The sequence below is a fragment of the Triturus cristatus genome, chromosome 7 (assembly GCF_964204655.1).
Source record: "Triturus cristatus chromosome 7, aTriCri1.1, whole genome shotgun sequence".
NCBI classification, from domain to species: domain Eukaryota; kingdom Metazoa; phylum Chordata; class Amphibia; order Caudata; family Salamandridae; genus Triturus; species Triturus cristatus.
Window position 1 is genome coordinate 1755497267 of NC_140590.1, and position 26047 is coordinate 1755523313.

A 26047-nucleotide genomic window follows, 5' to 3' on the forward strand; every position below is an offset into this window, starting at 1 on the left:
AAACCAGTCAGTTGCTGGGTTTTTTCAGCTCCTTGGCGGCGAGGCTCAAGAATCTCATGTCCTTGCATGCTACTTGCATTGAATTCCCTCCCAGTAAGGTGATTTCAGCTGGTCGGTATGATCTGATTTTCAAAGCTCTTAATAATGTGCATAAGAGTTTTTTTGTCTGTGTTTTAGCAAGGCCGGGCAAATGCACAATAGATGAAGCAATGTTTTGTTGATGTGTCCACAAAGCTGGCACTCGGTGGTGGACCAGGGCTGCTACCAGGAGGGTATAATGTCTTTCGATGAGAAAACGCAGAAACGTATTAGCATTAGATCATGTTTCCTGGCCTCGGAGAAATGGGAGGACAGATATGGCTGGGGACCCCAAGCTGCATATGAAGGCATGACCAGCCTCGCTTGCCATTTATACGCTAAAGTGGCCTTCTCTATGACAAATTATAACAGCTTGGCAGCTTTATAGATAAGACGTTTGGAAATGGCATATTCCATGAGGGTGTGCCAGGCTACTTCTAGTTGCAGTGCTGCGATTGCCTGCTGTAATGCAGGGAGCACAGAATTATTTTTGTTGGCCTGCTTTTCAATTTCCAGCCAGCACTGATGTGTGAGCAAATTTGCTTCAGCTGTCCTCATCCTACAAAGATATTTTACTGGTGTACCATGCCTGGATGGGTCCTGGTCATGCAGGTCAAACTCAAGCCTGATTTGGGATTGCGAGACGTACTTTGGAATTGCAAAGAGTTTTTTAAGAGGTTTAATTGTAAAGTGTTCAAAGTTGCAGTGTCTTTTCCTTTAAGAAGTTCAGAGCCGAAGGATATTGAGGGGATAGGTTTGGCTCTCAGGACCTGGAGGAGATGATGAGTCAAGGAGTTTCGAGTCTTGTGTTTCAGATTGTTGGCCTCGGCCCGGGTCCGGGAGCGCTAGCATTGCTTGGCGAGGGTGTGCTGGGCAGTGTATCACTGCTCTGGGGTTCAGCGCACCCACAATCAGCTGACGCACTGGCGGTCCGACATCCTGGACCGAGAGCAGAACATGCTGGACCTGCTAGGGGTTAAGGTAGCAGGCTCGGTGAGTAGCTAATTATTAATATTATTATTACTTGTGCATTGCTATTGCTAATATTTTTTCCCCAAATAGCAAGCATACTGCTCACATGCAGGTAAGTTACTTTTACAAATCTTATATTATGTGATCGTTATTCTAGGCAGGTGCTCGGCGCTACCTAATCGTACTTGTTTCTGACTTTGGGCTTGCCTGGGCTGATTATGTTAGAACGTAAGTAATGCAGACGCAAGAGAGACTCTTTTCCTTTGTCCTGTCGGTAAGATAGTGGTAGTTAGTATTAGTAATTTAGCGGTGTGCGTCCTCTCACTTCAGTTCTTAGTTAGAACCTTTTGTGTAGCTCGTACAGTGAGTGACAAGCAACCAACCAATTTGTGTATTTGTGCATGCGTCCATCTATGTATTTAAAGACAAATGCAGACTTAGTGAATTGGCCCATCAAAGGGGGTTGAGATGGAGAATGATTGCGAATGAGATTGGAATAGCATTTGTTGCAGTTTATTCCAAATTCTTTGGAATATGTGGGCTAGGTAGGTTTAGGAAATGTGGAATAAAGATAGGATGGACCGCGATACTAGGCTATTACTAGTCGATCTGATTTAGGAAAGGTCAATGGTATTGCAATTGCCATTTCTTGTCAAAAAATCTTTTTGGCAAGGTTATTTATTATTATTTATTTACCACCAATTATTTTTTGTCTCTTTAATTATGTCCTGCATCAGCATCCAGGGGCTAGACAAGGTCGCCCGAGACGGGTGCGGTTGCTTGAGGTGCCTCCCAAGAACGCTCTTCATCCGGTGGCTCTGCAGGCCCCAATAAGTCCTCCTGTTGTTAATATATATTTCTCTAACTTTAAATTCTCCTTCTTTTGAACTATTTATTTCTATAATTTTCCCAATTTTATTTTTTCTCAAATCCACTTTGATCTATCCGTTTCGAAATTCTTGTTATCCCTGATTTATCCCATGTTTTAAGTTATTTTATCTTTCTAGTGTCTGTATTTTACCTCAAAATGTCTCTGTTTGTACAAGTCTATCATTAGCTTCCTTTCTTCTGGTTTTTCAGTCAGCTTTCCCTATCCCCTTATATATTTTTTGGACTGCTTAGTGGTGGTACTGTAAGATTCAGAGAACCCATTGGTCGTGGTCACTTACTACTACTAGTACTACTACTCTGCCGTGTAGATTGCATGCCCAAGCAAGGTATTCTACGCCTGTTTGTTGAGATGAGAAGGCTTTATTTTACTTTCACATGCTCAATCAGTAAAACGAGATAGTGGCCATGGTCACTTCGGACACCCTAAAGTTGTGTATTCTTTTTATCTAGACCTAGTATTATTAGCAGCAGTTGATGGTGAACTGATTACCATGTACGATGTCTGGAAGGAAGTATGAGGAGAAGGAGGACGGCCCCATTGCATTTGCGAAGCAAGAAGACCTTCTGTCCGACCAGTTGGCCACTCTTATTTCGTTTCAAAAACTCAGATCCACCAATAGCTTTAGCCACTCAGTCCAGTCCTTTACAGGTTGTCTTCTTGAGAGGCTTTTCAAAAATTGCCACAAGCAAAATGCCTAACCAGATATTTTTTTTTGATAGAACATACGGTCTGTATCTGAATTGTAGTGATATGTGTGGTGTATGTATTATCAATTTTGCTACAGAAAAAAATAAATAGGAGGAGGCATATAAAGCATCTAAAAAATGTGTAATTTTTTTTCTAGCTGCACCGACCACCTGTGCCGGGTCCAGCGGGGATGGCGGCGCCATCCAGGAAGCAGATGCAGCAGCTTAAGGGGGTAAGCCAGCATCAGTGGCAAGCTGTGGTAAGTCATACTACTTGCTTATATACTCGCTGCAAGGGTGTACACTGTACTGTTGAGACTTGTGAACAGTTGAAGACACCCCTCTTTACTTAGCATATACAGCGGGAGTTGAGTAACTAATGGCCTCTTCTATCTTCAACTCAGCAGGGAAGTTTAATGATGTGTCAGACCTTGATGGGTTGATGGAAAAGGGAAAGAAAGCTGGAAGGGCGGGTAAAATGTAATATGACTGGCAGAGAATGATTTGTGGGTGAAAGGATGCATATACTATAGGTGGCTGATAGGATGCATGGGTGGATGAAAGGTGAAAGGATGCTTGCCTCAGTGGGTGAAAGTGTATGGATGAAAGGAATCCTCTGGGGTTTATTGGGTCAAAGCAAGGACGCATGGGTGGTTAAATGTCAAATGTATGTTGGTGAAAGGTTTGTTGAGAATGAGAGCCATGTTTGGATGGATGATATTCATAGGTGAAGACTGGATGAAAAGAATGTAAAACATAAACGGTGACTGAGAAGCAAAGCCAAGGGTGAAGAAAAAAAATACTGGAAGAACAATGCAATGATAAATGGAAAAATCCCTTGAAGGAAAGAGTAAACAAGGAATTTTGTTTTTTATCAAGGTTTTTGATTCAAAGGTTTGAGGTCGTATTTCAGACTCACAGGAGGTTTCAAGCACAACATATATCATGTACCCACCCATCATCAACAATGCCCTCCCTCCGAGTGCCTACCCATGGCATTTCTCAGTGACAGCAATGGTTGCAATAGTAGTACCTCACGTATATAATTAATATATTAGCAACTATTCATCTCCCTTCTTGTAGTCAGGGTGAAATTGAGGCATTCGACAGAGCATGGCCATGATAGGAAAATAGATAATTGTCTAGTACAGCTGCCCCACCTGCAGACAGTAGCAAAGTAACGCGACACTAGTATGTCTGTCTAGGGCACAAGCTGAGCTGGCATGCCTACATTAAGTTCACTAAACAAAAGAGAGAAGAAGAATACTTGAATACTCCTTAGTGCTTAATGTCTGACACCCTAATCACATCAAAATTGAATGGGCTGAGGAATCGAGGATACCAGGAAATATTATGTACTGCTAGTGCTACTGTGCCACAATATCATTTTATGTGTTACTCTTTTGCTAAGAGCATTGGTTATAATGTGTCTTTTTTCTTTCTTGATATAGGCTACTCCTGCCAATCCATCAACTTCACAACCCAACAGGCAGGAGGTAGCAGCCAGGACTCTGCAACGGAAGCTGGAGGCCATCAGGGCCGAATACCAGCAGCTGGTGGCTGAGGAGGAGGAGGCAACAGGACCGGCAGCCTCCAATGCCCTGGGCTATGGTCAGGCAGCTACCCACTGCCATTCAACCACTGCTGAACCCCTCTATAGACTCCATAGAAACTTTCTTGCAGCATGCTCCAGAAGATGCTGTGCCTGGAAGCCAGGATAGATCAGCGTTTCAACCAATTGGAGAGCAAGCTCATAGCCCACCTCTAGGCCTCTCTTGCCCCTTTTTAAATCTTTTGTTTTGTGGTGAAAGGGTAGGAATGTGGGAGTTGGGGCAATCTTGGGGTTTGTCGCTTATTTATTTATGGACATTTATGGACAATTACGTTTTTAGACTTTCCTTCTTCTAAGCTTACTTTGGACATTGGTTGGGGTTAGGGAGAGGGATGGGCTAGGTGTTGTGGGTTTTCAAGTTTATATTTGTTATTGAAATTTTTTATAGTTGATTTAAATCTTTTTGGGGGGCTTGCTCTTTTACTTTCGCACTGCTTCCTTTGCTGTAGGCCCTCGGCTAGTTTTAAAAATCTGCTGATAGTGTAACACCAACAAATAGTTATGCAGTACCCTCAATTGTCCTACTACTCTCTTCTCCTAGTCTCTGCAACTATATTAACCTCTAAGGACTCGAAGGGGGTGTGGGTGTGTGAATTTCCATTGTATATAGATAATTGCAGCTCAACAATGAATCCCCCACAGTTCTTCCCTTACCTGTGATTAGATGAAGCGATGGCTGAGTGGTTTCCCAAAATGCCATGGTGGTGGTAGTAGACACTAGCAGCATGCTAGCGCACTATTCGAATACTAGTGAAAGCACCAGATCCAGAAGTGAGGTCCCACTCCCTCCTAGCTGAACTCAAACTGTAGGATGAGGAATAATCATCATAGGGAACTAATTAAATTGAAATAGAAACTGAGTTAATGCCTTTTTATATGCAAGCTTTACAAAAAAAGGGAGACAATCACCAGAGGGAGACTAGAGTACTACTAGTACAAAAAAAGAAGAGAAAATATGATAAGCAATTCTAAATTAAAATAGTCAAAATGGTGAGCTAGTAAAAGTTACAAAATGCAGCCAACTCAAGCTATGAAGTGGACAAGCTTAATCTTTGATGCACGTAAATACAGTGCTGGAAGGATGATAAAGCTGGCAATTATGAATTATGTTCCTCTGTAAAATGTTAAATAACGAATACTGTGCATGGGCGGGCAATCTAAATATATATAATATTGCCAGTGTGAGCTATACTTAGAGCTGAATAAGATCCTTGCCCTGATTTGAGTTGGTGTTGCTTTCACCACATCCGCCCCACCAAGTGTGTGCTCAATTCATGGTGTAAATCTAATTTAGTCACACCTCAATATATCACACAGCCCGGGGGAAGGGGGTTATGGGTTCGATGAATGGCTGGGAAAGGGAATTTGAGGAAAAGGTTTGACAAAGAAAAACACTACACAGTACAACATTCATCTTGGCAGCCGACCATCATATGGGAGGAAAAGGAAACGCATGCATGCTGATGAGTACTAGTACAGTTAACCAAATCAAATTGTCCGTCTGCCCCCAGAAAGACCCAAGTTACATTATGTTCTGTTAAACCGAGCTTTGAAAGATAGCAAATAAAATTTAAATATCTGTAGGAGTCATGTAAACAATGATTAAAGAGAAAAAATTATACTGTATTGCCAAATTGGGAATTGCATCTGCATTCCTCTTGAACTGCCCATCAATCTTGGATGCCTGGCAGAAGCAGTTCTGTAAGGTAATTGTGAGTATGTTATATTGTTTTTCCAGTATGGCACAGGGTAAAGGGCCTGTAGATTAAAAAACAGAAAATGATATTGAAGAATCAAGAAGAACAGTTAAACTGCATAAGGAGTGCAACAGGAAGACTCAGAGGCAGCATGGCTAAATGTCTGTTTCAGGTAGTTACCTCCAACAACAGGCCCCCCACCCAACCACCACTTAGCGTTGGATTTGAGCCAGACAGCACCAAGCACACCCAGCAACATAGCATTTTCCCAATCAAGTAAAAAATCAACACACAGCTGTTAGTCACCACCCACCACCACTACACAGAGTTGTGTAGGTCTGTTGTTTACCTTTATGCCACTTCAAAGTCATCATCTAAATCAGTTGGTTTCAGTGAATTTGAAAACTTCCATCTTCTTCTGGTGGCAGTTCTCGAAGTAGTCACGCCCACACCCTGAGTCATTCCATCATCTCTGATCCTCCCGAGTCTGACTCGAGTACCAACTGTGTCCTGTGTCCCAAATTGCAATCAATCTGCATGCATGTAGTACAATTTTGTTGTTGAACAACAAGAAGGGAAAGATTGAGACACTTTTTGTATAGACTAGATTTGTTTTTGCAAACTTTGCATTGTCTAAGGGACTGGTCTTGTCTGACTCTTTGAGGAGTATAAAGCAGAAAACAAAAAAACAAAGCAGTGTGGACTGTGGAGGAGACCCGGTGAATGAATCATGCTATCTCTCAAAGGGGAAGGAAAGAACATAACCTTTAGGGGAAAATTATTCATCAGCCATTGGTAGACCACCATCATCATTACTAACACATTAAGCGTAATAGTTACAGATAAACAATACCCCAGTCTCACACTGCCAGCCACAACATGAATCATCTCTTCTCAACTCACATGATGATGACACATCACAACATGTTCACCCCAATTTCACATCACAACAAACAACCACTCAGCATGACAGCGTTTAGCTCCTTTTCTTCTAATGTGCTCACTGTGATCGATTTGTGGTGGTACATTGCAGAATGCAGATCCATTTGTTTACGAAGCAGGGAATTGTCAGTGTAAATCAAATTATAATGTCACATATAGGGCAGTCCCTCTAGGGTAGGAAAGGATAGATAGTCATGGCACAGGGTTGGATGCAGGCACACATTTGTTTGTATTCTCCTTGCAATGCCTGGTTTGAGGGAAATGGGGGGAGATTCAGGACTTCTACACTGCACACAGTTGCAACTCTTATCCAACAATAAAATGTGTCTAAGAGTAAGACGGTGGGGATGAATTGGTCAACCAGACACACACAAATTATCAAGTACATAATGTTCCCTAGCTGTATCTTTTTTTTTCTCTTTCTGTTTTGGCTTCAAAGAATGAAAGAGACCAGATCAGCGATAGACTGCAGACTTAGCGAGAAAGTTCTATGGTTGTTGTTGGCCTAGTAGTCAGGGAAATAGAGCTTGTCCTCAAACTCTGGTGGTTCACCCAGAAGTATGTCATCTAACACACTACTTCCATCACCTGAGTCTCCCTCATCTTCCTCTTGCGGTACTTCAGGTATGGTGTAATCTGGTGGTATAAAGTGGTGATTCATTTTGATCATGGTTAATCTCTCCAGGTTTTGGGGTGAGAGACTGGTCCTTCTCACTGTGACAACTGCACCAGCAGCACTGAAAACATGCTCAGCGGAGACACTGGCTACAGGGAAAGCCAGATAGTTTCTTTCCAGACTTCTGAGCAGTGGCCATTGGCGCCTCTTCCCATACTAATACACCAATGGGTTTTGATCAAGGTAGACCTCTGTTGCGTAATCTAGATAGGCCTGGACCATTCGCTCAATGTTCAGTGCTGGTGCTCCACTTTGCGCGACCTCTTTTGCCTTTACCTCTGCACTGCCCTGCCAGTAGTAACCACTCAGTTGCAGATGTTAGGGCTGATGGTCCTGGTCTTGTTGTTGATGGTGTTCTTGTTATTGTTTTTTTCTGCTGTGCGCCAACAGCACTGCGCTCAGTCTCTGATCTTGAAGGCTGCTCTGCAGGGCTTGTGCCCTGGAGCAGTGGGCCTCTAATTCCCTGCCGTTTTTTCTGGCTCTCTGCCTTGCTCAGCTATCCATGTTTTGGATTTTCTAACATCCCTGCCTGAAAAAGTAATGAAAGTGGACAGTAATGGTTTGTACCGTGGATCAAGAATTGTGGCACAGATGTAATGTTTGGAGGACACAATGTCTCTTTGCACCCTTGTATTAGCAGACAAGCGAAGGATTAAGCTCTCCACAAGTCAGACACATCTTTCTTTTTTTCCCTCCACCCCTGTGAACCTTGCAGACACCTCCTTTAGCTGTTCCTGTAGCATGTGCAACAATGGGATAGCTTGGCCCATGGTACTGTACTCTTTGCTGACTTCTCATGTGAACACCTCAAAAGGAAGCAGCATCTCTGTTAAGCATTTGACTAGGCACCATTGGTCCATCGCAATGATCATGCCTTTCGCAGTTGCTGCTCTTCTGTGCATGACATATTCATTGATAGGTCTGTACTGCTCAAACAGGCGTTTCAGCATGTAATAAGTGGAGTTCCAGCATGTTGGCACCTCCTGTATGAGTGCTTTAACTGGCATTCCATTATCATGCTGAATGAACCTCAGCTGTTTCTGGGCTTTAAATGAATGGCTGAAATGAGTGTAGATTGCTTGCTTGGTCTTCGTTTTTGAGAAAGTCCTGTACAATGATTTTTATGCAGTGTGCCAAACACAGAACCCTGAAATAACCACCATCGGCCATGGCAACAAATCCAATCTTAAGCACTCCTGGTCTCAGCCATTCAAAGACCTTGTTGTTAAAGTTTTCTAAAGTGTTTGCAGCTGTATGGTGTTTTTCCATGGTGAACATTGCTACTGTTGCATGCTTCCGAGCAGCATTAAAAATCTAAGCAGTGTCAACACCTGCAGATATGTTTTTTTCTAGCCCCCACAAAAGAGATCCAGTTTGCGTTGATGCACATGTAACCAGTCGCTTGACAACTGGTCCACATGTCTGTTGTCAGGTGCATACTGTGAACAGCACTCTTCTACAAAGCTTGTCCAAGCAATTCAAGCACATCGTGATGTAGCGCTGGAACAGTCACTCTGGCAAAATAGGACAGGCTGGTAACCTTCCATTTTGGGCAAATGGCGGCCACAAATTCACCCCTTCTACAAAAGAAAAAGGAAGGAAGTCCAGCGCCAACATTTTAGCCAGCTTTGTGTTGTACAAACGTGCTGTTGGGTGGTTGCATTCATACTGCCCCTCCGACCTAAACATGGCATGAATAGTAGCCTGAAGTTTTTTCTTTCCTGATGCCACTGATGTAGGTGACTTCTTGAGAGCAGGTGGTTGTAGGCTCAATGTGCTTTTCAGCGGGCAGTCACTGTCCTCAGTTGCCTTGGTGTCTCGACTTGAGTCTTGCACCATTGCAATGTTGCTGATGTGGGCGATACTACTGCACTGCTGGGGAGAGGGTTGTTTTGTGTAATGAGGATGTCTTCGTCTTCTTCACCTTCCACTGTGATCTCATCGGATTCGGATTCCCTGCTCAGCCAGCTTTCACCCCCTTCACCAACAACACTTGCAGTTTTTTGGCTGCTAAGGTGCGCCTCCCAATGGATCATGTGGTGCTTTCTCAAATGGGTTGTTTGACCCCCAGTACCATAGTTTGTGCAAAGCTTACCCTGACTAACACTTGCTCCGCAAAGGGAGCATATGTTCATGTTCGCTTCCTTCTGGCTAACTGAAAAGAAGTCTTAAACTGGGGAGCTTAACTTTATGATGTTGGTGCCACTGCCAATGTCGGATGAACTGGTGGTAGGTGAGCGTTTTGATGTTTGACTCTCTGCAGTACCTACTTCTACAGAGGTGGTTGTAGATGTAGGTCAATGGTGGGACTTTGCAAGTTTGGCAGCTGGCTTTGGTTGGATCTCTGGTGCCACTGCCACATACCACCGGGAAGTTGGTATGGGTAACTTTGGTCTCCACTGGGGCTGGGCTAACATCTGTGATGACTGGCTCATCGTCATCCTCCTCTTCTACAACTGCCTCCCTAACTCTTAGGCTTTCTGGAACCTTTCTTTTTCCTAGCCTCATCTCAAGGTGTGTCTCACTCTCAGACTGAGGTGGAATCCAAGTGGCGTCTAAATCATCAAAAGGTTGGCTTGGAGAAGATGATGCTCCACTAACCCCCTAGCTGGATATCTGGAAGACAATGGATGTTCTGGAGAAGATTGTCTACTTCCTCAGCATGAAGCTCAATCTCTTGAATTGCTCTTACTTCGGGAGGAACTACAATTGACGGTTGTGGCTGTTGTTTTTGTTGTTGTCCACTTCTCTGAGTTTTCTGCAATGACTGGGTACTACTTTGCAACAGAGATAAGTCAATTTCAACATCGCTACTCATCAGCATTGACATAATTAGACTGGTTGCCTATGTGACAGACATGGGCTTGGGCCTAGATTGGGGTGGGTTCACTGATTTGGGGGTGCTGCTCCCAGCTTGCTCCCCAGAGGCTGGTGCGACAGGCACAGGTTTATGTTTTCCCAAAAAGATCTGGGGTGACGTACCAGTGGTGGTGGTGGTATGCTCCTTCTTCTTCTCACTGGCCACTTTCTTGTTAGCAGTGTTAGCTCCTTTGTTTGGGGCCATCTTGAAGCTGTCAGGTAGCAGTGTCACGTAGCTTCATACGTTGAAGAGATGTCTGTGATGTTTGGGTCACTCACTCGTCACGCCGTGCATAGGCCTTCTTTCTGGCAGTACTGTGGGTGATGTCTCTTGTGCACCTAAAAGAAAAGAAGCAAGAAGGACATCATTGAATTGTGGCATTGTTGCGTTCAATTAGTAGTACAAACAAAGACAATATCAGTTAGTGTACTCACTGGTTACTCTCTATTATAAATAATGAATAATACAGTGTATGTCTGTATACGGAAATCCACATTAACATGAACTTTCAGGGTGATTGAGTGTACACTCAGGTAGGATAAGAGAGAACAAAAACAACAACATACAGAGGAAACTGTCTGCTTTACGTGCGTCACGTGGCAGACGTCACTTACGTGTGATGTCACATGGCACTCAGGCAGGTGCGGCTGACAAATGACAATGTGAGGAATAATCCCTAGACAATAAATGCTGTTGTGCACTTATAGCAGACATGGGGTTGACTTGATTGATACCAGATGTAGTGGAAAAGTAGTAACAATGAATCAAAAAAACTATTTTTTTTGTGCAAAAAACAAAAAAAGTATTTGAAAAAATAAAAAATATAATTTACTAATTGATAAAAAAATGAAAAAATTTAAATTAAAAGAATTAAACATAAGTGAAGTTATCCTCAAAGATATAAGTTATTAAACTGCTATCTAATTGCTCAACCATCCATTCAGTCTGTGGCAAAGGGCCGAATTTGGTTTGACGCACAAAATGGCTGCCAGCCAGTGCCACATTGTCATCAACAACTACACTGAGCCGTAAGGCATTGGGAACAAAGAGAAGACATGCAGGCCTATAGGGAAAGAACACTGGCTGCCTAGCCTACTCAAAAAATGACCAGGCAAGCACCGACCACATGATCACAACAAGAGAGGACATGCAGGCCTATGGGGAAAGCACACTAACTGTCTAGTGGTAACACAAAATGGCGGCCAGTCATCTGGTCACAACAAGAAACAGGAGGCCTAGAGCAAAGAACGCATGCAGGCCTATGGCAAAAGCACACTGGCTGGATACACAAAATGGCCATCCGCCACATTGTCACAAGAAGCTGGAGGCCTAGAACAAAGAATGCATGCAGGCCCATGGCAAAAGCACACTGGCTGCCTACACAAAGTGGCCACCAGCGGCATGGTCATAACAGGAAGCTTGATGCCTAGAACAAAGAACGCATGCAGGCCTTTGGCAAAAAGCACACTGGCTGGATAGACAAAATGGCCGCCAGCCATATGGTCACAACAAGAAACAAGAGGCTTAGAACAAAGAACACATTCAGGCCTGTTGCAAAAGTACACTGGCTGCCTACACAAAACGGCTGCCAGCCACATGGTCACAACAAGAAGCTGGAGGCCTAGAGCAAAGAACGCATGCAGGCCAGCAGTGCCAAAAACGAAAATTAACAGGGCTAAAAAAATATGTTTACCACAACACACATCCTTCAAAGGCATTACCCCACCTAGTCCTATACACTGTTTGCATGAAAAAAAACATGAAATACCACATTAAAACATTTTTATATCAATCAAAATCCATATATGGCCTAAATGCTGTAAACACCACAGAAACTGTTATTTCATGCACCCATGACTAGCACTGAGCCAACTGGCTAGAAGGCCAATTGCCAGACCAGGACACATAGGGCCATATGTAGGTAGCCCAATACCGGTCGGTAACGGCCGATTTTCGGTAAATATACCGTTACCGACCGGTATTTAGGCTTTTGAGATGTAGGGGGATCATTTCTGTATTCGGTAATTTACCGAATCGGTAAAATTACCGAATCGGTAATTTTACCGATTCGGTAAATACCGAATACAGAAATGAGATGTAGGGGGAGTGTGTGGTGGGTGTGGGGATTCGTTATTTACCACCAACTGTAAGTTGGTGGTAAATGACGAATGTCACTGTGAATGCATTATTTGGCCCTTAGATGTGTGCAATGTGGCAGACACACATGCCCTCAGGGCATGTATGTGTGCCACATGTAGGAATCAGGGGTGCAACAGGGTGTGAATGTGACACCCTGCCACCCTTGATTGAGCTCCCCCCATTACCGATTCGGTATTTACCGATTCGGTAATGGTAACTGGCTTCCCATTGATTCCTATGGACCTCCTGGCCCATAGGAATCAATGAGATACAGGTTACCATTACCGAATCGGTAAATACCGATTCTAAAATACCGACACTTACCGAATCGGTATTTTTTTACCTACATTACATTTACCGATTCATAAATACCGAATCGGTAAAATTCGGTATTTAAGAATCGGTAAATGTAATTTACCTACATAAGGCCCATAGTGAATTAAATCAATATTGCATATGTATTAAAAAGCATGGAGAAAACAAGTAAACTGTGAAAAAATGTTATTTTACAAAAGAAGAAAAATAAAATGCAAAGAAATCAGTGATCACTAGGCCCATACTGAAACAACAGGCCACCAACCACAATAAATCCATTAAAAGTACAAATTTATCCAAGGGCATGGCCCCAATCAAACAAACAACACCAGTTTTTCAACTTACTTGTGAAATCTCAAATACAAAAAGTCCTTAAATGCAATGGGATTTGCAGCAGATACAAAGAGTGATCCTTACAGCTCCAAATCCAAATAAAAAGTGACTAGGAGATGGACAAGGCACTGAGGGGAGCCTGCTGGACAGAAACAGGAAGTTGGAGACTCTGGAGCACTTCCTTCCAGTTGAAAAAAGTATGGTAAAAAAAGACTCCTTGCACAAAAAAAACACTTCCAAATGTCAATTCAAGGAGGTTTTTAACTCCAAATCGTCAGTTCGGTAAGATTTTTATGTTTCTTGAGGAGAGCATATTACCCACGTTGCAGCTGCGGTAGATCCTGCGCGATTGCATACAGCAGAAAACATCCGCCGGAAGTCGCTGATGCGCCCAAATGACGTGTTGGCGACGGCAAAACCTCGTGAGAGCATGCGGCTGGCTAGCAAATCTCGTGGCGCCCACGAAAGGCCCTGAAAATCTCGTAGGCCCGCACGTGAAATGACATTTTGGCACGCTGCCAAAAATAACCTCCGCTCTGTTGCGGAGTTTAACAGTAACGCTGCGTTCTCCGCTGAACACGGATTGCCGAATGCCGCAAACTCAGCGAACAGAGCGGAGTTATACCCCAGGGCTTACTTTATACCTAAGTGGCAGAAGAAGGTACAACTGGAGGTCACATTGTGTCGCCTGTGCCATTAGGCAAATGAAACGTTTTTGTACATTCTTTGTGTTTTCCCCAGCTTCGGGGTGCCTTGTTGTGCAAAGAATTTTCAGCCCTGGAAGTAAGAACTTACAGGTTCGTTACCATTGAGGCTTTAAACCCACATAATTTTATGCTGAGCATTCGATTAGGGCATTGTTTTAGCAATTTGTATTAAGAGTATAAAAGCACTGTAAATAGAGATACATTTTATGGTTTACATAGTGTATAACCTTATGTGACTTTAGAAGGACCCAACTTTATGATGGGCTGCTAAGGGCTGAATAAAAAAGGGAGCAATCAACCGCTATCCCAGTGTTATTGTGAATTAAGTTAATTTGAGGGGTTGCTAGGGGACCGGTACTAGGTAACTTGCACCCTAACCCGTCTATTTTGGGATATTCAGCAATGGTCAGTTTGAATCAAGCACTGTGGAGGGTGTTTTAAAGTCTCATGGATACTTTGCTTACAATTCTTGTACGTTTTTCCCTTGTTTGATTGTATAAGATTTTCCTATTTGCCTCAAGTCATTGTCATTCTGGGAGGACCTCAGTTTTAATTTCAAGTTATCTGATATTCAGGTTTTTGGGTAATGCCTGATTGCTTTCTCTTTTTACAGTATGTTTGCTGATGTTGCACACTACACCTTTGCATGATTATCCTGTGTTTTATAAAGTTGATACAGGAAGGTTTGTGACCTTAAACTCTCAATAATCTTTTGCACAGCATCTTGTTATGATTGTATAATGCACCTTAGTATGATTATTTTAGTCAAGTTGATATAGGATGGTACATGTCCTTACACTGTTACGTTTTGTTTGCACAGAATGTCTTTTGCAGCTTGCACATTGCATCCACTGCATAATTTTCCTCCGTGTGCTAAGATAATATAGGGATTTGTTATTTTTAACAGGTTTGTTTAGCTATTTGTAGGTATGATCTCATAATTGTCTGGTTTAAGTATGGTTATGATTTTTATTAACTAATAAACTAATAATAAACTAAACTACTAGAATTCACATCTCATGTCACAATATCAGCATTTTTTCCCTCCCCTCTGTTCACCTGTCTTCTCTTGATGTTTTTTACATGTTACCACTTTATGTTCTTTCAAAGATTTCTAACCTTTATGTTCTCCCATGTCCCCACACATTAGTGCTGTGAATTGTCAATCAATCAAATAATCTTTATTTTGGTCGGAGACCCTAAAAGATACAAAATTTCAGACAAGTCAATAACAAATTCAAAAAGAGTAAAAAACTGAATTTAAATATTGAATTGTACAGATTATTTACAGTTAATAACAATAAGAAAAAAAATGGAAAAAAAATTAAAAAGTTAAAAAAAGGTACAGAAAAATAATTTTTCCAAAATTGTCAGCAAAAAAGATGGATCTCATAAATTTATAAACAGGATTTTCTCCTTCGCCACATGGCATTAATAAAACGTGAGACCGAGAAGACTATAGGCATAGAGGTATTGTTTTGTAATATACTGAGTGCCTGTTTATAATTTCTGACCCCGAAATTTCTACAAGGAGGAATAAGCCACCGATGTCGTATTAGTTTATACCTAGTGCAGAAGAAGAAAACATGGGCTAGGGACTCTTCCTTACCCCCACAAGCCGGACATTCCATGGACTTATCATTCGACCATTTACATGAAAAAACCCTTAGTGGTAGTGTACCGTATCTAAATTGTAGATACAGTTTTCTCGCAGAGAGCGGCAATATCTCGTCGAGAAATGGCTCTACTCTGTAAACAGTTTTTAGATTAAAATATTCAAGTGTGAGTGATCCCAGCCCAGGCTTATTAAGAATAGATGAGATGCTATACATGCGATGTAAATTAACCAAGTCGGCACGAGACATCTCGGCACAAAATGAGGCAGGATTAGACCAAAAACCTGGGATGCCCAATTTCACGCTTGCGTTCTTTATAAAAGCAAACCAGGGCAATTTGTGGGTTCCCACGAATGCCAGCAGCTCTTGGGTTTCAAGTCTAAAGTGCGATAGCTCAGGGGTAACCCAGAGTCTTCGCCGGTATAATAAAGGTCGTACAGTAAATACTTCTTCAATAGATCTAATACCCAAGTCCATTCTGATGGGGATAAGAGGGGTACTAGAAGGTAGAGCCAACAATGATCTGAAGAATGCATTTTCCGACCTATAGATGTCAGATATCGAAGAGTGGGCCCACAATTCGGCTCCATACAAAATAGCACCACGTGCTTGGGATCTGTATATTTCCACAATGGGAGCGTCTGGCTTAGTGGAGGACTCTCTATGGAGCCTTAATATGCCACCTGTGGTTTGTACCAGTCTTTATTTGGCCTTAGCCAGTTGTGGGCCCCACTCCATTCTGTCAGTCAGAGTGATGCCCAGATTTTCAAACACAGTGACCCTATCCAATACTGTACCATTCAGAGAGGGGTTGGAACATCTGGTCTTCGGTGGATTGCAGACCATAAATTTAGTTTTTTGTGTGTTGATCTCCAGTCCCCTTATATGACAGAAGTTGGCAAAGCTGTCCAGGGCACGTTGAATACCCATAGGCGATTTCGACAGAAGGAGGGTGTAATCTGCGAACAGTAATGCAACCACCTGATCATTGAGTAGTTTTGAGGCATCGATGTCTTTGACCCCTTTAAGGTGGGTGATTAGTGCATTCACAAAAAGACAGAACAGAGTGGGGGCCAAAACACAACCCTGTCTTACTCCCCTCGAAACTGGGAATCTAGATGTTAAAACGCCCCGTTTGCCGCTCCTAACTTGTGCAAAGTTGTCCAAGTGTAGTCGCCTAATGATGTTAAGAAGGTTAACAGGGACCCCCATGTCCTCCATCACTGCCCATAAAATATGACGCGGTACCAAGTCAAAGGCAGATTTGAGATCTACAAAGATTAGGTAGAGGCTGCCACCCTCTACTCTAACGGTTTTCCAGTAAAGGAGTTGGAGCCTAAGTAGCTGGTCAACCGTAGATGTCTTATCTCTAAAACCTGCCTGGTAGCAACTGAGAATCGCCTGGTCATCCATCCAGGACTGACGCCGGTCGAGTTAGATACGTGAGAAGAGTTTTTGGCTGACATCGATCAGGCTGATCGGGCGATAATTTGCCGGAAGTAAGGGGGAACCCTTTTTAAAGACTGGAATGATCTCGGCTCCCACCCAGGTGTCTGGTAGTTTGGCACCCATGATTATAGTGTTAAATAGATAACATAGGTATGGAACCCAAATTGCCACTTGGTCCTTATAGAGGTCACCAGGGATGTTGTCAAGCCCAGGTGCCTTGCCTGCGGGGATCCTTTTTATAGTAGATTCAACCTCCACTAAAGTGACTCTGAAGTAGAAGGCTTCGAGGGATGGATGAGTGGGGCTATGTGAAGAGCGTACTAATGTCGTCTCAACATTCTGGGGCAAAGAGTAAGAGGGGGGATTGAGAGAAGAATTGGGAACAAATGGGGGAGAATACAGAAGTTGATAATGCTCAATCCATTTCTCTGGGGCAATATTGGGGTCGTCTGCTTTATGACCTACCCCACTACCATTTCTAATTATTAACCAAAATTCCCTCATATCCCGGTCCCCAAGTGCGGATTTTATAGCATCCCATTTGCTGTTGTCCCAATTCTGTTTAGCCTCATTTATCACTGACTTATAGTGCAATCTCTTTTGCCTAATCAGTGGTCTGTTCAGAGATTTAATAGCAACCAAAAGTGCCCCCTTAGCAGTCTTGCAATTATGATCGAACCAGGTATGAGGTTGCTTTGCTTGTACTTTCTTGGTTTGACCGATGGTGGATTAAGTATATCAGCAAGGGCAGACACTAAGCCCGAATGGATATGGTATATCTGTTGGATATACGAATCATGGCACTGATCTGAACAGTTAGTTCTGAGAGTGCCTGGTAAACAGCTTGATATAAAGTAGTCATTTTATCAGGAGATCTTTTAACCATGGGCCATTTAAGCCTTCTTCTCTCATTTGAAAGGAGAGGGGTACCACGGGTAATGGCTCTTTCCTCTGTGGTTAAGCCCATCTCGGGAAAACTTAAATCAAGAACAAGGGCATCGTGGTCACTATTGTGGCGTGGAAGAACCATAAAATCTTTTACCCTAGGCCAAGTCCTAGTCTCTACCAGAACATAATCAATGCGAGAGGACTGGCCAGGGCGATTAAAAGTTGATATACCCTCCAGATCTGATTGAGAGCGGCCATTGCAAGCTCTCAACGAGTGTGCCAAAGTAATAGAGTTCAACTGGAGGGCAAGAGCTGTCCATGACTTAAGCGGTGGGACTTGAAGGTCAGGAATGGACCAGAGTGAGTCCTCCTCAGAGGTGATAGACTCTGCAAAGCCCAGCAAAGGTTCGTACTAGCAATTAAAGTCTCCAGCAATAATCAAAATAGTCTCACCCTGTACTGTTGGAATAAATTTATCTAAAGTATCCAATAATAACGATTCTTTACCAGAGTGAGTAGGCCGAGAATAGACATTAATAAGGGTCAGAGTAGTTTTGGAAGGGGAGGAAAGTCTAACACACTGTAAATCAGGAGAAAAAGTATCTATATGGGACACAGTACAACCTAGGTGAGATCCGATTAGGATAGACATGCCCCCAGAAGGTCTACCCCTCTCAGCGGTTAAGGCCAGATTGTTAACAGATAGAAAGCCCAACCTAAAAAAGTGCTCCCTAAGCCAAGTCTCCTGAAGCAGGCAAACATCAAACTGATCGATAAAGGAACCCCAGTCTGGTAGATCCATCTTGTTACGAAGCCCCGCTACATTCCATGACAAGAAGGAAAGTTTATTGGCAGTTACCGATGGTTCAGGACCATTGATGTTTGAAGATCTTAACTCCACAGGTACGGGGGAAGGAGAAGTACTGGCCTTATCGCTCTCTGATTTGATAATACCCTTCACCAGCTGGGGGCCTTCAACAAAGAAAGATGGAAAATAAGGATGACCCCCAGAAGCATCAGACCTACTTATATCTGAGTTTGAGGAAATAACAATAGAGTCCCAATCGTTAGCCAATGGGCCTGGATAATGCCTACCTAAGAGCGAATCAGCTGGCCTGATAAGTCAATCTACTTCCTCCAATGTAGCGTATCGATTAGTACAGGTAAGTTAAAAAAGGTAGAATAGTGTTGCAGATTAGTAGGTAAGGGCTGTGTAGTCGGGGCTCGACCTTCAAAATTGATTAGAGGGAGGGGGGCACCCGTCCTCCGGGGACAAGGATAAAAGAAATCAAGAGTGAGAGCACGAATTTTTACAGCAGGATCACTTTCTGTTGGATGTTGCATTAATATACTTCGAATGGTTACTGGAGATCTAAAGTTTATAATCACACAATCCCCAGAAAGAGACTTGTGTGTGGGGCCCACCCAAGCAACCCGCCTGACCGTCAAGATGTCACCTGCCTTACTGTATGGAAATTGCTTGTTTTTAGCCAGCCAGAACAAACTCTTGTTACGTAGTTCCAAGTGAGATTCTCTAGTACCGTGCTTCAATTCAGGCAATCCTGCCAATATTAGTGCATAGGGAGCAGCTTCTGGGGGTAGGTTGATTGTGGGAAGACGGGTTTGTGGGGACAGATGACTAACCCCCCACGCTCCCTAAAGAAGATGACAAAAGACTATTGGGGTTATCAGCTTCGTGTCTGGATGTTAGTGAATCTTGACTTACTGTTTGAGGTACAGAAGGATAGATATTATTGTGTAAAATATGAGAAGATGGACCAACCGATCCCTGGCCGTCAATTGAAGTGGTATTGAGGTTATTACTAAGAACTACAGGATTTGAGAGAGGTCGATCTCGAGTCAATTTAGGAGCTACGTGGGGCTACGAAGTCAAAGGTGGAAGTAAGTTCTGTGTAGTCAAAGGCCCATGATTTAAAGTGGAATCTAGATGGGTAGGCCTAGATTCCTGGCTGGGTGGACCTGTGGTGTGTTATTAATAAACGTGCTATTTTGCAATTTAAGTAGAACGGGGGCAATCTCTTCCCTCACCATCAGTCGGCACTGGGTAGGTAAATCCGCAAGTAGAGCGTGAGCCCAGGGGGGATAGGACTGAGATGGGGGAGATTTAGAGGAGGTGGACGTAGAACCTTGAACAGGTCTCCCTCTAGGTTTCTTCCCTTTAGGCCCCCCGCGAGTAGCTGATTTATTCTTCCTAGATTTGGTAGTAGTACCCTCAATTACAGACACAGGATTTAAAGATGTAAGCGAATCAGGGGCAATAAGAACCTCATTTTGGCCACAGTTCAAGTCAATAGAATTTGTACGATCGTTCAGGGGAGACTGGCTGAGATGGAAGCAATCCGGAGTAATGGAGAGGCGTCTCTCAGTCTGTTCAATTTCAGAAGTAACGACTCCAATCGCCTTCTGAAGCATTAGGTCAATGGCAGTGGGCAGAGCCGGTGAGGGTGGATGTGACTTTGGGCCAGGGCACTTGACTGCACATGTGCGTTTCCCCTGTATGCGGGAGGGAGGGGCTTTAGAGGCCATCACGGCCAAAAAACAGCAGTAATTGTTCTAATTAGAAATCAGTACCTTGTAAGTGATGAGCAGGAATATATCCAGAAGTCCTAAAGTTGGAGGGATGGCCCAGCCCAGGCTCCTCCGGGTGATGACGGGCAAGGACGGGCCCGCCCTTGGCCCGGACTTTGCCCGGGCGAGCCTGCGCGCGTCCCGCGCAGCGGGAGGCGCTCGCCGCTTTTATGGGCCTCTGGCGCCCACTGAAGACACTCAGCGCGTTCCGAGCACATCCCCCTGGGAAGTGGAGTTCAGCTCCAGGCCGTTCCCCTCACGGCGGTGGCACGAGTTGTGCGAGGAAATAGGCAGCACTGCAGGGGGAAGGAAGACTGAGGCAGCAAAGATGAGTTCAAGCCGTTCCCCTCACGGCGTATGCAAATGAAAGTGTAGCGCGTCCCGCGCAGCAGGAAGCGCTCGTCGCTTTAATGGGCCTCTGGCGCCCACTGATGACACTCAGCGCGTTCCGCGCACAGCCCCCTGGGAAGTGGAGTTCAGCTCCAGGCCGTTCCCCTCATGGCGGTGGCACGAGTTGTGCGAGGAAATAGGCAGCCCTGCAGGGGGAAGGAAGACTGAGGCAGCAAAGGTGCGTTCAAGCCGTTCCCCTCACGGCGTATGCAAATGAAAGTGTAGCGCGTGAATTGTAATATCTAATGTTCATTGAAATTATTTTACTGGACAGTAATGCTTTCAGACACCTACACCCCAGTTGTTGGTGCTGTGAGCGGGAAAACCGTTTTGTAGCATGTTAAGACACTTCGAATGAAGGGCGGAGAATAAGCTATTTTGAGAACAAAACAAATAACACATTGGTCTTCTCCCGTATCATGGATGCCTTCTCAGCTCTACCTGCTCCTGTTCCACTGAGCCCAGACTGCTCTGCCTGCTACTATATATCACTGAAGTATTAATAGCTGTGCCTGGTTCTGTATGGCTGGTGTCTTACCAGCTCACTCTGCTGCAGCATCACTGATGCCTTACCAGCTGTGCTTGTTCCTGTCTCACTAATGCCTTACCAGCTGTGACTGCTCCTGTAACACTGATGCCTTACCAGCTCTGCTTGTTGCTGTCTCACTAATGCCTTACCAGCTCTGCTTGCTCCTGTACGACTGATGCCTTACTCGCTCTGCCTGCTTCTGTATTACTGATGCCTAACCAGCTGTGCCTGCTCCTGTGTTACTTATGCCTTACAAGCTCTGCCTGCTCCTGTATCAATGGTGCCTTACCAGCTCTGCTTGTTCTTGTATCACTGATGCCTTACCAGCTCTGCCTGCTCCTGTATCACTGATGCCTTACCAGCTCTGCCTGCTCCTGTATCACTGATGCCTTACCAGCTCTGCCTGCTCTTGTATCACTGATGCCTTACCAGCTCTGCCTGCTCCTGTATCACTGATGCCTTACCAGCTCTGCCTGCTCTTGTATCACTGGGGCCTTACCAGCTCTGCCTGCTCTTGTATCACTGATGCCTTACCAGCTCTGCCTGCTCCTGTATCACTGATGCCTTACTAGCTCTTCCTGCTCCTGTATCACTGATGCCTTACCAGCTGTGCCTGCTCCTGTATCACTGATGCCTTACCAGCTCTGGCTTGTCTTGTATCACTGGGGCCTTACCAGCTCTGCCTGCTCTTGTATCACTGATGCCTTACCAGCTCTGCCTGCTCCTGTATCACTGGGGCCTTACCAGCTCTGCCTGCTCTTGTATCACTGGGGCCTTACCAGCTCTGCCTGCTCCTGTATCACTGATGCCTTACCAGCTCTGCCTGCTCCTGTATCACTGATGCCTTACCAGCTCTGCCTTGTCCTCTAACACCGCCAGGCGGGCGCCCCTGGAGGAGCAGTCTTCATGGCTCGCGCTCCAGTTCTTCTCCTCTGTTCTTACTGGGAAGTAATAGCACTTCCCTCCACGCTGCTCCCAGTGCAGAGGACAAGATGGTGCAGGATCCGCTCCGGCTGAAAAAGGAAATGGAATGAATCGTTATTGGAGATTTCAATTATTGATTGAAATAGATTAATAGCTTGTCCTAGGTTTTCAAAAGGCCGACTTATTTGCTCTTTGCCGAAATCTGTGTCTGGCTTGTGGGTCACAGGGCCGGCTACTGGCAGGTCTGATTCGGGCCTTTCATCCTTCTGAAGCCAGTACATGTAGAACTGTGAAAGTGCTATTTATAGTGCTTTGAAACCAGAAAGCTTTGATAGCAAAGGCTGCTTTGAAGTTTGTATTTATAAAGCACAGACAAACGCCCAAAGGCTTCTTGACTCTGGTATAAAAACAGGCTACCACTATATTTCCTTGTGCCCCCGTAGGAAACGAAAAGGGGCCGGCCCGTATCATGAAGGCTGCGCTGGCTCAGCGTGGCGCCAAGCAGGTGCTTTTAGGTGCTTACAATGTCTTGGGTGCTTTCAATTAATCTGATATCACTCCGAATTAGTACCTGATTTCAGACAACACAACTGGGAATAGAAAGAGGCAAACACTGCTAACTGTAAATCTTGCTTAAATCAGAAACAATACCAGGTTTAATGATTGCACTTAAAAACAGGCTTTGAGCTCTGCTCTGAGCAAGCACAGGTGATTGTGAATGGGCCCAAGAGGAGCAACAGTTTTCACTCCCCAGAAAGACAGAAGTTTAAGTTCACCCGTCGAAGTACTTGTGAAAAGAATGAACCATTTATGTTCTATTTCATTTGTATTAATATATTTGCATGCTTGAAAACAGTTTTCCATAAGTGTTAAATAAGCATCCTGCCTCGGTCCCAGCACCTAGACCTGACTAGAGCCACCTAGAGCCAGCTAGACCCGACTTTAGGGGGGGGGGGGGAGAAGGGGGGATTGGTGCTAACCCTTCAGTCGGTGAGGCGGGACAGGCTTTTCAAGGGATGTAGGCAGAGATATCTTTATAGACAATATGAGAGTAAGACATTCCAAACTGCAGTTTAGATGTATTGGACAAACACAATCTCATTATGAGTGACAGACCGGAGTCTGTATTTATCTCTAGATTCCTCACTTGGGCTCAGTTGTTTGGTGGCAGGCCTACTTGCTGAGGCCATATTGTTGATGGGTAGTGTTTGATCCATTCACTGCATATGGATATTTTGATTTGTGACGTGTTTATTTTGCGATGGTTAGATATCATCCATTTGACTTTTAGATAATCTCTACCGACTGAGTATGAGTCAAAGTCAGATGAGTTTTTATACTTAAGTATGATTTGTTTATTAACTGCTTAGTAGTAACACTTGACATTGAAGGAGTAGATTGGGTGCATGTTAAAGGGGGGTAAAGATGTTTGGTAGGTTAGTTGAGAATTAATGAAGCTGACATGAAGGGGGCAGTGAAATGACGATCCTTCTGATAGGACAGCTGCAATCTGCTTCAGTTATGGGCCCTGCACTCTTATGTTCTCAAACCTCTGTTGAAACCAGTAGCGGCTCACATCAGGCGTGCTGCTGTGCGGTGAGCGGCAGAGTGGGGAGGTAGCAAACACGGACATTACTACCCTCCCACCCTGCCCCTCCCCTCCCCCGCCTCGCCTCGCTGCCCCGCAGCACGCCCTATGTGAGCCACTACTGGTTGAAGCATAGGATGGTGAACCGAATCAAAGGCAAGGGAGGGTGCAAGTAAAAGGTGTGCAGGTACTCCAGTTTTATTCCACTCTTTTTAAATCCACCCATGTGGTAACCACTGCTGCTTCTGTGCCTCAGCCATGCTAGAATCTGTTTTGCAAATCTGAAAGTAGGTTCTTTTCTTTGAATGAAGATATATGTTTTGAGGCAGATCTTTCAATTGTTCTTTTTGACTAATAACAGTCTGTTATTGGCTAGTGGTTAGAATGATCTCTTGGCTCAAAGCCTGTTTGGTTTAGAGAGGGTTTTATTTAAGGAATTTAGAGTTCCTTTGAAAAAATGACTACATTCAATGAGTTGTTGACTGTTCTGACTGGATTGGCTGCAGAGCTAGTCATTGACATGGGTCTGCAGGAAAGTCCGCTGGCCCACAGGCATTTGCAACATTGATGAAGGATTGATGAAACCTTGATAAGGTTAAAGGTGAATGACTGTAGATGTTTTTCTGTTTTGTTATCTGGTGCACTATACTGAGCTTTTGGAATTGTGCTTGAGCGGGGGGAAGGGATGCAAGAAGAGTGACATTGGTGGGTGAGACATAATGCAGGTTTGTCCTCCAAACACCAAGGGTCAGGGCGAGGAGTACTTCAGCTGTACTGGCAAGGAATCATGATGTTCTAAGGTATTAGCACTTCAGGTATTATGAATGGTGGACCCTTTTCCCTCAGAAATCTTCTAGCGCGGCTGTTTGTGAACTTGAGGCCTCTCATCAGGTCTGAAGGCCCCTCAACAGTTCTCTCTATTTAAATCTTCTGCTCCATGTTAAGGGCTTGTGGATGCTCTCGGCTCTGCAGGCTGTAGGTAAGCTCTCCACGATATAGGGCAGGTCTCCCTTCAGCAAGACAGCTACCAGGTCACAAGGAATGTTAACTTTACTGGCTCCAGTCAACTTTCTTTGCTACCAACTCATCATTCTTGTGAAGACAAGAAAACAAAACATTCAAGCTACTCATCATTTAGAGGGTGAGGAGCAGCTATTTCCGCATATGTGCACTGTGTAGAGATGGACAGTGAATGGAAATAATGTATATTTACATCAATGTTTATACATTAAGGCACAAATATGAACTTGTTTATTATCCACAAAATAGCATATTTATAGGAATCAAGTAAATATATATGTATTGAAAAGACCGTAAGAAAAGCCAGTTTAATTTAGGAAAAGCATAATATTGCCTGAACATGCTGATGGACTGAAAATATTCCCTGTGGGGTGTGCAGTCATGCTACCATGTCTGAGTGCTTGACTGTGATTCATTTAATCCCCAGTGCAGAGACCTACCCCTGTCCCTGCCACAAATGAAGCCCTGTAACTGTCTTGTGAACCGGAGGGGCGCACCAATTGTGCTCTCATTTTGCTCAAAGTGGACTGCCACCTCTGTCATGGGTTTTGCATGTACAGAGGTGGTGGCAGCATACTGTGTTTTCTGAATCACAGTCGTAGTCAGACTGATCTGTGCGGCCGCCCCCACTTGTGTAATGTTCTGCATCAATGTGTAACCTAGATCCTAGTACTAACATCCAAGTGGATTGTGTGTGTTTGCGGGTTGTGTAGTAAATGCAGTATGTGCATGAGTTAGCCAGAGTAATCGAGACCTGCAGGTTCCCTTTTGGTAGCCCCTAGCCTGCTCCTGTGCAAAAGATGTAGGTGAGATTGTTTTCACAGTCAGTGGAAACTTATTGCTGTCATTCCTGAAAATGGAGGGAGACAACAAGGCTCCTTTAACATTCACTTAAGCAGCTCCTGCTGAGTGGAGCTGCTGATTAGTTTTCCTGTGGTACTGTCATTTGGTAGGTGTTTGGGGTGGGACTCATCTTTGTTGACTGCAGAGAGCGATATGCGAGTCCAAAGAGGGTCAGTGCAGCCTCTCCATCAGTGAAGTTCCAAGAGGAATCACAAGCAGGAAGCCGACCTTGCAATAGGAACAATCATGGTTGATCTTGCTCCTTAAATCAAGAGCTGAGCCCTTGGTGAATGTAGCAGCCG

General features: G+C 44.2%; 1 protein-coding gene across 1 annotated transcript in view; it reads right to left on the reverse strand.

The window, feature by feature from the left end:
• LOC146813006 (killer cell lectin-like receptor subfamily B member 1B allele A) overlaps nt 1-26047 on the reverse strand; it is a 314313-nt gene that overhangs the window by 19418 nt on the left and 268848 nt on the right. The window contains exon 4 of the mRNA XM_085614667.1: nt 22220-22383. Within this exon, the coding sequence (XP_085470793.1) occupies nt 22220-22383 (164 nt within the window). The remainder of the gene's footprint in view (nt 1-22219; nt 22384-26047) is intronic.